At 38.2% G+C, this 13,466-nt stretch overlaps 1 protein-coding gene across 1 annotated transcript in view; it reads left to right on the plus strand.

Moving 5' to 3' along the window:
- Window positions 1-13,466, plus strand: part of PKP2 (plakophilin 2) — a 74,950-nt gene that overhangs the window by 25,372 nt on the left and 36,112 nt on the right. The window contains exon 4 of the mRNA XM_037010134.2: window positions 1,398-1,533. Coding sequence (XP_036866029.2) covers window positions 1,398-1,533 — 136 coding nt within the window. The remainder of the gene's footprint in view (window positions 1-1,397; window positions 1,534-13,466) is intronic.

Consider the following 13,466-nt stretch of genomic DNA (forward strand, 5'->3'; position numbering starts at 1 on the left):
GAGATGCCCTCTCAAAAAAAAAAAAAGAGATCACTGATCACAGATCCCATAACAAATACAATAATAATAAAAAGTTTTCAATAGGCAAGAATACCGAAATGTGACACAGAGACACAAAGTGAGCAAATGTTGGGAAAATGGTGCAGATAGACTTGGTGGGCACAGGGCTGCCACAAACCTTCAATATGCTAAAAAAAAAAAAAAAGCCACATCTGTGAAGCGCAACAACACCAGCCATAAAACGAGGCACACCTGTCCTCCGTGCGCTTGCCAGCGGACGGTGGAAAACACCCTCCCAGGGTATCTTTGAAGTCCCTGTTACCTGAAATGAATCAGGTGTAGCTCTTTGAAGCCATGGGGTCCTAGGTCCCCTTTAAGATGTGTCTTCCCGCCACAGTTCTAGGCTGTTGCGTCCTGATTGGGCTGGTTTGCCCCAGGCAGTGCTTAAGGGAGCGCACAGCGCCGCAGGTGCTAACGTCCGTGTTGGTAAGAGGTGACCTCACCGGGGAGTCACTCTCCAAGCAGAAGGAAAAGGGGAGAAAAAAAGCATAGTTCTCTGAGGCATTTGGGAGGTGTTGTTTTACAAGGAGCAATTTTATTTGGGCTCTATAAATTATTCTGTGTCAAACTGCATGAGATTTCATCATCACTATAAATGCCAGCGATTAGTGAGGGCGGAATTATGTTGCTAGATAGACATAAGCTGACTGTCATTACAATGGCAAAGCAAATGGTAACAGAATATGTATGAAATTGTTTTCTTTTAAGAAAAAGCCTACTTATAATTGCATTTAAGCATTCCCTTTCCTGATGGAGTCTGTCCCATCAGCATGACTTATTTTAACAAAACAAACTCAGTTTTCCTGGCTTTTACTGTTTCCATACTATTATATTCATAAAATAAGAACAATTTGGGAATGCTTTTTGAAAAACTCATTTTCAGGTGAGATGACAGATTCTGAGCAGCTCGGAGAGAAGCCTAATGATTTTTAAGAGAAGGTGTTGCACAGGGGTGACATTACCACGGTTACTTTTCATTTCTGGGACCGTATTTTAAGTTCCATGTAAAGTCATATCGTGCCTTCTAAGTCACTTTTGAATATGTAATTATCATCCTTCACATATTTATCTTACACAGAGTCCTGTTTCTTTGTTGTATGTCTACTCAATCCAGTGACATCTTTCACGGCTAGTCTCATGGCAGCGGAGGTACTTAGGCCACTAGCTTCCGATACCTTCTGATCTCAGGTGTTGATTTTTCTTTCGGCTACGGAAGAGCCGGGTTTCAGAGGTTCTAGGTGCTTCCCGACCTGAGCCAAGTCCTCTCTGAAGGATCGTGTTGATAGGCAGGAGGGGGCAGGTTTGGATTTTTGCTGAACCCGTGACTGTTTGTCTAGGAATGCAGACACGGAGATGACTCTGGAGCGGGCAGTGAGCATGCTCGATGGAGACCACACGCCGCCGCCCAGGATCTCGGCTGCAGCAACTTTCATACAACATGAATGCTTCCAGAAATCCGAGGCACGGAAAAGGGTGAGTGTCCCCCGAAGTCCCGTGCAAAATGAGCACGCTCTCCCATCCGCTTTGGGGGCCCTGCAAACCAAAGCCAGTGATTGATTTAAATTATTAAAATTTTTCATTGAGTTATATGTCGGTTATAGCTCAATTTTTAAAAAATAAATGAAGTACAAATAAAAATAAAAATATTCATTGCGACATTTTAATTTAAAAGGAAATTACATTCATTACCAAAACAATTCCTGCAGTTCAGAAACTTCGAAAGTAAGTCACTGCACAAACCTCCCCCCACTCTTTTTCTGTCTCCCCCACCAACCGCTGAGAACCATCCCCAGAGGCAACTGCCCAACAGTCTGTGTACTTCCAGGTTTTTCTGAGAAGAGCAAGCATTTGAGGCCATTGTTTACTATATGTAAAAAAATATATTAAATGTAAGTCATGCTTTCCAATTTTTGTTTTTATTCAACTATTTCATTAACATTATGACAATGGTTCAATAGACAGCTTTGTACACACATCTTTTGGCCTTCCAGAAGTGTTCCTGTAGGACAGACTCCCCCCACGCCACCCCTACTCCCGCCAAATGGATTCCATAGGTCATTTTATGTTTGTTTTAAAAAGCGGTACATTTGTTGGGGGAAAAATCATAGTTCAGAAGGTATGCAGTGAAACGCCAGTTTTTGTGCCATTCCGAACCGCAGCCTGCCCCCATCCCCCTCTCTCCCTCTCTCCCCCTTCCTATTCTTCCTCCCCCCACCCCCCCTTCTCTCTCTCTCTCCCTCCCTCTCTCTTTCACCCATTAATTTTTTGGTATCTTCCTAGAGGTGTTCCATGCATGTAGAAACAATTACTGGATGGGTTGGTTCAGTATCCTTTTTTGTTCAGAACAAAATTGCAAACGGTAGCAGATCACACACAGTAGGCTGTACGTTGTTTTCACTTGGCAATCTGCAGTCCGTGTTAGCTCTACTGCATTCCTTGAAACCACTGCATAGATTTCGCTTGTACGAATGAATGTACCAGTTTTGCTTGTTCACTTTTTAAACACTTTTATTAAGGTAACAATTTTGATGCTGTGACACCATCATCACCAGCAAGATAATGAGCATAACCGTTACCTGCCGATTTTCCTTGCACCCCTTTATAATCCAGACATTGCACCCCTCCCCAACCCACTGCCAGTCTACAGGCAACCAAGACTTGCTTTCTGTACTATATATTGAATTTTCCAGAATTTTATATAAATGAAATCATATAGTATATATGCTTTTTTGGTCTGGATTCTTTTATAGAGCTTAAACTTTTTGAGGTTCATTCATGTTGTGTATATCAAATGTGGGGTGTGTGTGTGTGGCTGAGTAGATTTTCATTATATGGATATACCTTGTTTATTCATTTACCTGTTAATGAATATTTGAGTTTTGGCTATTACACATAAAGCTGCTGTGAACATATATGTGCAAACATGTTTCATTTCTCTTTGGTATATGTATGTAGAAGCCGACTGCCTGGATAATATGATAAATGTACGCTTGACTTTTTAAGAAACTGCTAAACTGGTTTATGAAGTATCTGTGCCACCTTACATTCCTACCAGAAACGTGTGACAGTTCCAGTTCCTTCACACCCTAACACTTTCTTCTCAGTCCTGATTGGAGCCTGCACGTTTGTAGTGGGATTTCACTGTAGTTTTCATATACATTTCCCTAATGACTAATAATGTTGAACATCTTTCCATGTGCTTATTTACCATCTGTATATCTTCTTTAGTGAAATACGTGTTCAGAGCTTTTGCCCATTTTTTATTGGGGTTTTTTGTTTCCTTATTGCTGAATTTTGCTGGTTCTTTATATATTCTGGACATACGTCTTTTTATATGATTTGGAAATATTTTTTCCCAGTTGTGTTTTGTCTTTTCATTCTCTTGATAATTTTTAGTTTTGATGGAGTCTAATTTATCAATTTTCACTTTATATATAGATTGTCTTTTTCATGGTGTATCCAAGAAATTTTTCCGTACTCCAAGGTCACAATGTGGTGATCTACATTTTCTTCCCAAAATTTTATAGGTATTAGGTTTTATAGTTGGCCTGTGGTCCATTTGGGGTTAATTTTTGTGTATGTTGTGGGTGTAGATCAAAGTTCCCTTTTAAAATATATATATACATGCAATTGTTCAGGCACCATTAAAAATATATAGCTGTGCATTTGTTGAAAAGACTATCCTTCTGGTACTAAATTGCTTTCCACTTTTGCTCAGAAGAGATTCACATATGTGTGAGGGTGTTTCTGGGCTGTGTATTCCATTCCATTGATCTGTTTGTCTATGCAAATACCACACTGTGTTGATTATAAGAGTTTTATATGAAGTCTTGAAATTAGGTAATGTTCTCTGACTTTGTTACTTTTCAAGTTATTTTGGCTATTCTAGGGTTTTGCAGTTCCGTTCGAATTTTAGAGACAGCTTGTTAATTTCAGTATTTAAAAACTTACTGGAATGTTGAGATTACATTTAATCTACAGATCCGTAGGTAGATAACATACATCCAAACATTTTCTAACCCCTGAAATATGGTATACTTCACCACTTAGACCTTCTGTAGTTTTTCTCACAGTGTTCTGAAGTTTTTACTCTAAACGTCTTTCCTACCTTGTGTCAGATTTATCCCTAAGAATAGCATATTTCTAGATGCTTTTACAAATGGTGTTTGTTTTTTCCATTTCAGTTATCGATTGCTCATCACCAGTATATAAAACTAAAGTTGATTTTATGTATCGATCTTGTATCATGTGATATTACTAAATGCATTTATTGGCACTAGTAGCGTATTTGTAGACTCATCAGATGTTCTGCGTAGAAGATCAGGCCATCTGTGAATAAAGACACTTTTCTTTCTTCCTGTGTCTGGTTGGCTGTATTCTTCCTCTTTTCGTACTGGCTAGAACCTCGGCACAATGTTAAAAAAGAGTGAGAGGGAGTGTCCTGCTCTGTCCTGATCTTAGCGGGAGGCGTTCAGTCTTTCTTTCACTGTTAAGTATGAAGCTATCTGTAGGTTTAATTTTTTTTTAGGAATTTAATCTGGAGGTTTTTGTGCTGTGTTTTTTTTTTTTTCAGAAGAAAGGAAAAAGGTTTATATTTTAGTATATTTTCCTGTTGTTTTCCTGTTTTTTTAATTGAGATATAATTAACACATGGTATTACATTATTTTCAAGTACGTAATATGATGATAATACATGTATATATTGTGAAATGACCACCACAGTAAGTCTAGTTACCATTCAGCACCACAGTTATGTTTTTTCTTCTGATAAGAACTTTTAAGATCACTTGCAGCAACTTCAAATATATAGTACAGTATTATTAACAATAGCCATCATGCAGTAATTATTGCATCTTTATTATTTATTTTGTAACTGGAAGTTGTACCTTTGACCACCTTCAGTTTTCAGCCAACTGCCAACCTTTTACCTCTTGCAACCACCAATCTATTTTGTATCTGTGATTTTGGGTTTTGTTTCTTTATATTTTAAATTCCATGTATAAGTGAGATCATATGGTATTTGCCTTTCTCTGACTTACTTAACTTAGCATAATGTCCTCAAGGTACCCCATGGCTGAGTAATATCTCGTGTGTGTGTGTGTGTGTGTGTGTACCCCACATTCTCCATATCCATTCATCCATTAATGGACATTTAGACTGTTTACATGTCTTGCCTATTGTAAACAGTGCTGCAGTGAACATGAGGGTTTGTGTATCATTTTTTATTAATATCTTTATTTCCTTCAGATAAATACCTAGAAGTGAATTGCTGGATCATATGGTAGGTTCTATTTTTAATTTTTTGAAGAACCTCCATACTGTTTTCCATAGTGACTGTACCACTTCACATTCCCACAACAGTGCACAGGGTTCCCTTTTCTCCACATTCTTGCCAACATTTGTTATCTGCTTTGTCTTTGATAATAGCCATTCTAACAGTTGTGAGGTGATATCTCATTGTGGTTTCGATTTGCATTTCCCCGATGATTAGCGATATTGAGCACCTTTTCACGTACCTGTTGGCCATCTGTATGTCTTCCATGGAAAAATGTCTGCTCAGATCCTCTGCCCATTTTTAAAAATCAGATTTGGTTTTTCGCTATTGACTTGTAGGAGGTCTTTATATATTTTGGATATTAATCCCTTACAGGTATATGATTTGCAAGCATTTTTTCCCATGTGGTAGGTTGCCTTTTCATTTTGTTGATGGTCTACTTTGCGGTGCAGAAGCTTTTAGTTTGGCATAGTCCCACTTGTTTATTTTTGCTTTTGTTGTCAAAGCCAAAAAATCTTCACCAAGACTGATGTCAAGGAGCTTACTGCCTATGTTTTTTTTTTTTTTTAGGAGTTTTATGGTTTCAGGACTGTGTTCAAGTCTTTAAGCCATTTTGAGTTGATTTTGGGGTATGGTGTAAGATAGTGGTCCAGTTTCATTCTTTTGCATGTGGTTGTCCAGTTTTCCCCACACCATTTATTGAAGAGATTTTCCTTTTCCATTGTATATTCATGGCTCCTTTGTCATCAGTTAATTGACCATATGTGTGTGGGTTAATTTCTGGGCTCTCTATTTTGTTCTGTTGATCTATATATCTGGTTTTATGCCAGTACCATACTGTTTTGATTACTGTACCCTTGCACTATAGTTTGAAACCAGGAGTTGTGATGCCTCCAGCTTTATTCTTCATTCTCAAGATAGCTTAGGCTATTCATTGTCTTTTGTGGTTACAATCAAATCTTAGAATTGTTTGCCCTATTTCTGTGAAAAATGCCATTGGAATTTTAATAGCAATTGCATTGAATCTGTAGATTGCTTTGGGTAGTGGACATTTTAACAATATTAATTATTCCAGTCCATGAATGTGGAATATCTTATTTGTGTCATTTTCAGTTTCCTTCATCATGTCTTATACTTTTCAGAGTACAGGTCTTTCTCCTCTTTGGTGAGATTTATTCATAGGTATTTATTCTTTTTGATGCAGTTGTAAATGGGATTGTTCTACTGATTTCTCTTCCTGACAGTTTATTATTAGTATTTGGTACATAGACTTTTGTATTCTGCAACTTTACTGATTTCATTAATTAGTTCTAATAGTTTTTTTGGTGGAGTCTTTAGTGTTTTCTATATATAATATTATGTCATCTGCTAATAGGGACAGTTTTACTTCTCCCTTTCCAATTTGGATGTCTTTTTTTCCTTGCCTAATTGCTCTGGCTAGGATTTCCAATACTATGTTGAATAAAAGTGGTAGAATGGGCATCCTTGTCTTTTGCCTAATCTTAGCAGAAGAGTTTTTAGCTTTTAGCTGCTGAGCATAATGTTAGCTTTCAGTGTAGATTTTTCATATTGAGTTGAAGAATTTTCTTTCTATCCCTAATTTAATAGAGTGTTTTCATTTTTGCTCAGGCATGACTTTTGAATTTTATCAAATGCTCTTTGTCATCTACTGAAATATTTCTATGGTTTTTAATTTTGCTAATAAGGTAAATTACTTTGACTTTTAAATATTATTCTACAATTTCTTGGATAAACTACATTTGATCATGATGTACTGTCATTTTTTATATTTTTAATTAGATTTGCTAATTTTTGGTTAAGAAATTAAATTCTTTTAAGAGGTTATATTTGTAAAGGATATTAATCTGTAATCTTCTTGTAATGTCTTTGACCAGGTTTGGATTGAGAGTAATACTAGCTTCACAGAATAAATTGGGAAATATTCTCTCTTCAATTTTCTGAAAGAGTTTGATTGGAATTTGTATTATTTCTTCCTTAAATGTGTTGTAGAATTTACCTGTAAAGCCATTCGGACCAGTTTCTTAAGTTCTTAACTATACATTCAATCTCTTTAATTGATGGGGGTCTTTGGGTTTCTGTTTCTTCCTAGGGAGTTTGGTAGTTTGTGTCTTTCAGAGGCTGTCCATCTCATCTAGGTTGTTCCAGTGTTCTTCATGTCTTTGTGTAAATGTCATCTGTTATTTCCCTTTGCTTAAAGGATTTCCTTGAACCTTTATTCTAATGCAACTGTCCTGGTGATTAACTATTTCATCTTTTATGTATCTGATAAAGAATTTCATCTTTGCTTTTGAAAGCTATTTTCACTAGCCAGAGAATCCTATGCTTAGTGTTTTGATTCCAGTACCTCAAAGCTGTTGCTCCATTGCCTTCTCACTTGCATTGTTTCAGATAAGAAATCCCTTATCATCCTTATAGTCCTCTGTGCACACTGTGTCTTCTCCTGCCCACCCAAGCTGCCTCTAAGATGTTCTCTGTATCAGTGGTGTTGGTTTCCATCTCTTAGGGATCACTGTCCGTCATTGCCTCATGTCCAATTCTATTGAAACCATTGTATGTTTTGTCTGGTTTTTTGAATTGCTTCAGGTGGTAGGTAAATCCAGTCCTTATTACTATTGATTCATTTTAATTTTGATAAGTAACACCCAAATAAATCTTCCAACTTACAAATTTACACTCCCTGGTGGGGTTGTGTCCATGTGCCTATTTAGTACCACAAGATATTGTTTATTTTGTTAATCTGATTTTTTAAAAAGGGGTACCTCTATATTAGAAATTTTCCTATTTTTTGAAATTAAGAGTAATAGTTGGGCAGTTAATCAGAGTTACAGAGAATATCTTTTTTTAAATAATACATATACCACCACCAAACACACACATGGAGTTTATCATTGTCTTTCATGCATAAACAATGACCATTATGTATCATCTACCATTTTTAGTTTTTTTTAAGTGAAATAAGAAGTTAATGGCACTGATTCACCTGAGTTCAAATCCTAGATTTTTACATTTCCCTGGTCTTTTACATTAACTTTGCTCACAAATAATTAGAGCTTTTTTAAGCTCTTTACCTTTATATACTCCCAAACAATCAGATAAATTTGCATAAAGACAGAATTCTCTTAATACATATATTTCATTCATTTCAGAATAGGTAAATACATAATTACAAGAACAAGCAGAATTAACGTCAATACAAACTTATATTATTCTTAGTAAACATGTAACTCAACTAATGGAAGTGAAGAGTGCAAAAGCCCAGCAGAGTAAACTACCAGCTTTGATGTTCCTCAGGGAATAAGTAGATTTCACAGAGGGAAAATCTGGGAAAATCTCCATTTATCCTGCAGATCAGCTAAGTAGAGTCAGACAAAGAACTTTTATTGATTTTTTTTTTCCCTGTATTTCTTTAATCATAAAGTTGAGGAGCACATTCTGGTATTTTTTTTTTACCTTCTATTTCTTCAGTTGATTGTCACTTTTTTAATCTGTTGACTTTTTTCTACCAAGATCTGTATCTGCCTAGTGATTTGTAGTTCTTCATCTATTATGCATAATATTAATGCAGTCTTATCTATCTTATATTCTATCATGCAGGATTTACAAATTCTTATGAAGTCAAATTAATCAGTTTTATTCATAGCATCTGTATTTTAGGTAGTGCTTTAAAAAACCTATCCCTACATTTAGATCATTTTTAGCTTTAAGTGTTATATAATTTAGGGGTATTTCTCACTGACCCTTTGCCTATATGTTTGTTCCATGGGAAGAATAAGTAAGGACTTTAAAAAATAATATAGCTAGTAATGAACCTTCTTTATACATATAGATGAAGAGAACTGAGCTAAAAATTAGTTCTTTTGGCTAAATCATATAAATGTTTAAATCTTTATTCCCAGTTTTTAAAAATTGGATATTATTATGTGTGCTTTTATTTTATAATATAGAATAACTTGAATTTTTCTTCTGTTACTCAAGTTGGTCTGGATTTCTACTATCTCTTAAATTACTAATTTGAGTAAAAATAACATTTTGCTTCTATGTAGGATGTAAGCTTTGCTTGCTTCTTGACTCTTATTCAGTGATAAAGCTAGAACAGAGACTGGTTTCGAGAATAATGAAACATAAAAACTACATTGAAACCTAAAAACATATATGCTTGGTAGAAAATCTAAGAATTTGATGTTATAACCCAAGATCGTAAATAAAATTCTGCTCATTTAAGCATGGTGCTATAGTTTTTAAATTTATGTATAAAAGACAATTATAATTTGGACACAAATATCAAATTTGAGGGTGGGCAGGTAGGGGAAATAGAGGAAGGGGATTAAAAGATACAAACTTTCAATTAAAAATAAATAAGAATCAGGATACAATATATAGCATAGAGAGTACAGTTAATAATGTGTAATAACCTTGGTGACAGACGGTAGCTAACTTAACCATGGTGATCACTTTATAATATATATATATATAAATGCTGAATCACTATGTTGTACACCTGAAACTCATATAATACTGCGTGTCAACTATACTTCAAGAAAATCAAAAATTTAACTCATAAACTTCTAAAACCAGTAACAACTTTTCATTATTTTACTCGACTAAGACTCAGCATTTCACCCTGCTGGTCCCTCTACTTTTTTGAAAACTTTCCTTTGGCCCGGAGTCACCTGGTCCGTGTCCCACCCCTCTGGTTCCTCCGTCAGGCCCCTTCGGTGGCACGTCGATCCCCACCCGTGCCCTACCTGGTCATTCCTGCCCCCTGCCCCCGTGCTCTCTGGGGGCCTGCGCTGTCTGCCACCACCCCCTGACCTGCCTCCCCCGCCCCTGCGGCGTCCACCCCGTGTGAGCCCAGCCCTGGTCCTCGGCCCCTCCAGCCCGTCTCTCTCCTCTGGGCTCCGACCCGCGTCTTCATCTGTTTCCCAGACATCCCACTGAGCTCACCATCAGCTTTTCCAAAAATGAACACATTACCTTCTTTTATTTTGCTTCTCTATGATCCAGACCTTCTTCTAAATTTGATCTTCTTGCTGGGGTGTCAACTCTCAGGAGTCACTCGGGCTGCGTTTGTACCCAGCACCCTCATTACCTGGGTGACCCTGGGCAAGATACTGTGCCTCCCTAAGCCTCAGCCTTCCTACCTGTAAAGTGGAGGTAACAGTCCTACTACAGCGTTGCGCAAGAATGAGATGAGATAGTGGCGCAACACCTGCTCTGAAAAAGTTAACCCAGAGCGTGTTATTGCCTGCGTGACTGGTGTGTCACCAAAATGAGTGAACAGAGACTTTGAATCTCCTTTTTTTCTTACCCCCCATTTCAAACTCTTTCCTAAAGAAGGTTACTAGGAGAGAATCTTTTTAAAATTTTTGACACATTTTGCCAAGTGGCTTCCTGAAAGCTTCTACCAATTTACAAGGAATAATTCATTCTAATGAAGGAAAAGGAGAGAAACAGAGTGACATTTCGCAAGGGAGGTGACGCGAGGCTGCTCGTGCAGGGTGAGTAGGGCTTTGCAGAGGAGGCAGAGCGACCAGAGCACCCCAGGCAGGAAGGGAAGCGGGCCCGGCGGGCCGGCCGCCGTGGGGCCCTCGCCCCTCCGGAATCGGTCTGTTCCCTCTACTTGTTTGCCCCCGGAAATGCCCATCATGTCATATTTTATAGTTGGCAGGGAAGAGAGTCAGAATGGCGTCACAGAGAAAGCTGAAATTCTTCCATGTGATTCTGTCCTTTCGTGTATTTAGAAGCCATCTCAAAAGAAGGCTCTTGCAGTTCGAGACATACATGTTAGTTTGGGTCTTTTTTCTTTCCTCGAAAGGGGAACAAACTCCCCTGAGGATTTGGTGTAACTGGGAAACGCGTACAAGCTCGCTCGTCCCAGCTGCTGCCGTGAATGTAAAGGGGTAAGAGCGGCGCGGTTGATACTGGTCCTAATGTGTATAACACCCACCGTCCTACCAGTGATGATGCAGTGAGGAGAATGCCATCTGCTTCTTGCATTTGATATGATCTATATCCATTTGCGTGATAAAATAGATGAAAGTAATTAAAATCTATTGTCAAATTTGTGATGGTGCCAGATACTGGGGAGTAAAATTCTACAGTAAGGAGAGCTGTAACCAGATTTCAGCATTTCTGTGAGCGTGGTGTGTCCGCAGTTCCTTCTTCCCTGGCAGGAGCACAGGTTCAGAGCCCAGGGGATACAGGTGACAGGGCAAGGGGAACAGGGCACAAGGCTGCCACCCACACTCCCCAGTGAGGGCCACTTCTCACCAGGGCCACCTTCACAGCTGGCGTATAGTGTGGCCAGGAGGCCACGTCACATCCTATTTTGAAGAAGGCAACTTATAAATTATAAATTAAGTAATAAAATATTTCTAAAGCTGTCAAAGTACCTTGAGGACAAACAGTTTTCTTTATGCATCTGACGTTTAGATGATATTGGCAAAATTTAGTCCAGCTGTTCACAGGGTATGAATTTAACCACCTTAAAACCTACTACGCAATAAAAACTGACAGAATGAGGGAAACTTGTGAGTTACAGGCTGTTTTAAAATAAATTTGCCTTTCTGCTTTTAAGGTAGTGTAATGGAATAGACGAAGTGATCAAATAGATGATCTGTTGGACCAGATTTACTGGACAGCTAAGAAATCTATCATTATTAATGTAATCGTCCAGATATATTAGAACATAGCCCAACAAAACTGTGGCCAGTCTCCCAGTTGTCACCAGTTCTGCAAACGTCTCCCCTGAGAGGATCCAATCAGTGGACCTACCTCATTATGACCAGTGAAACCTTAAAGGGACCAAAGGGGGACTTTCCTCTTGAGGTTTGGCAAGCTATTAATTAGATGATGTGTATGAAGCTCTGAACACCACGCCTTCATCTCCTGCTGACAGTGGAAGGAGGAGCTGTCACTTCTGTTACTATATCATGGTTATCCTTATTATGATCATTATTTTTAGTACTTAGATGATTTGACAGCCTTGATGTTTTTATTCCTGCCTTGCTAGTCTCCTCCCAGTCCTAACAAAGGAATGTGTTTACCTGCCTATGAAAGGGAGGCGAGAGATTGACGATGCATCGGCAATGTGCCACTGGACCAGGTGTGCAGCTCCCCCCGAGTGTGAACTGTTGTGCACTTGGGGCATCATTCATTCATGATAAATGTCATCTGAAAGGGAAACTTCACCCCTTCACAGCAGCTTAGTTCCTAAAAATGTCTGCACTGAGATGGTGAAAATGACTGAGATCTTTACCAAAAGTTTTTCCCAACTTAACACTTTTAATTAGGCACTAATGGAAGCCTATGGGAAAGAAAACCCTTCTGTGACTTCACATTTCTCTTCAGCACCCCTGTGACCGCCTTTTGATTTCTTTAGATAATATTTGCAACCCAAGATACAGAATCATCTTTATCAGATAGCCACTGATTAACCTCTTCTTAAACATCCAGAGGTCTCAGAATCTAAGCCATCTGTTTTTCTTTTTCTATTCCTCATTCTGACCCTTTCTCTGTACAGGTGGCATGCTCTTTCTTGCATATTTGGATGGAGGAAATATTCTCTAAATAGCGCATTAGAAAGTGCAAAGTTAAGTTATTTACTTAAAATGCCTCTGTGATTTATATAAATCTTTTTAAAGGCTCAAAGCAGTTGATCATAAAAATAACTTGCATTTAGGGTTAATTTGCATTGCTACTGAGGTGGCTGTGGTAAATGAATTTTTATTTCTACCATTGATGAAGGTGAGGTTTGTTCTGTTTGTATCAGCTGTAAAGTTCTGTCCTGGAAAAAAATCGTTCATGTAATGTGGTGTTCCTGCATAAAGCTCCCTTTACTCCTCTGATTTCCAGTTCCCTTCATCTTGTTGATGCTCGCGGCTTTTGCGACCTAACTCTTTCTATCCACTTAGCTACCACATATCCGCCCTTTATCACTTAATTTCAGTTTTTTAATAGACTTCAGTCTTCCCAAACTTATTATAAGCTTCTCAAGGGGAGATGCTGCCTTGTATCCGGCAAATACCGTCCACAAGGAGTCTCAGGCCTTCTCTCACACGGTTGTTGATGGATGGGCGTTAGAGTCAACATCAGTGAGCTTCATCTGTTT

This window comes from Manis javanica, chromosome 15, assembly GCF_040802235.1.
Source record: "Manis javanica isolate MJ-LG chromosome 15, MJ_LKY, whole genome shotgun sequence".
NCBI lineage: Eukaryota > Metazoa > Chordata > Mammalia > Pholidota > Manidae > Manis > Manis javanica.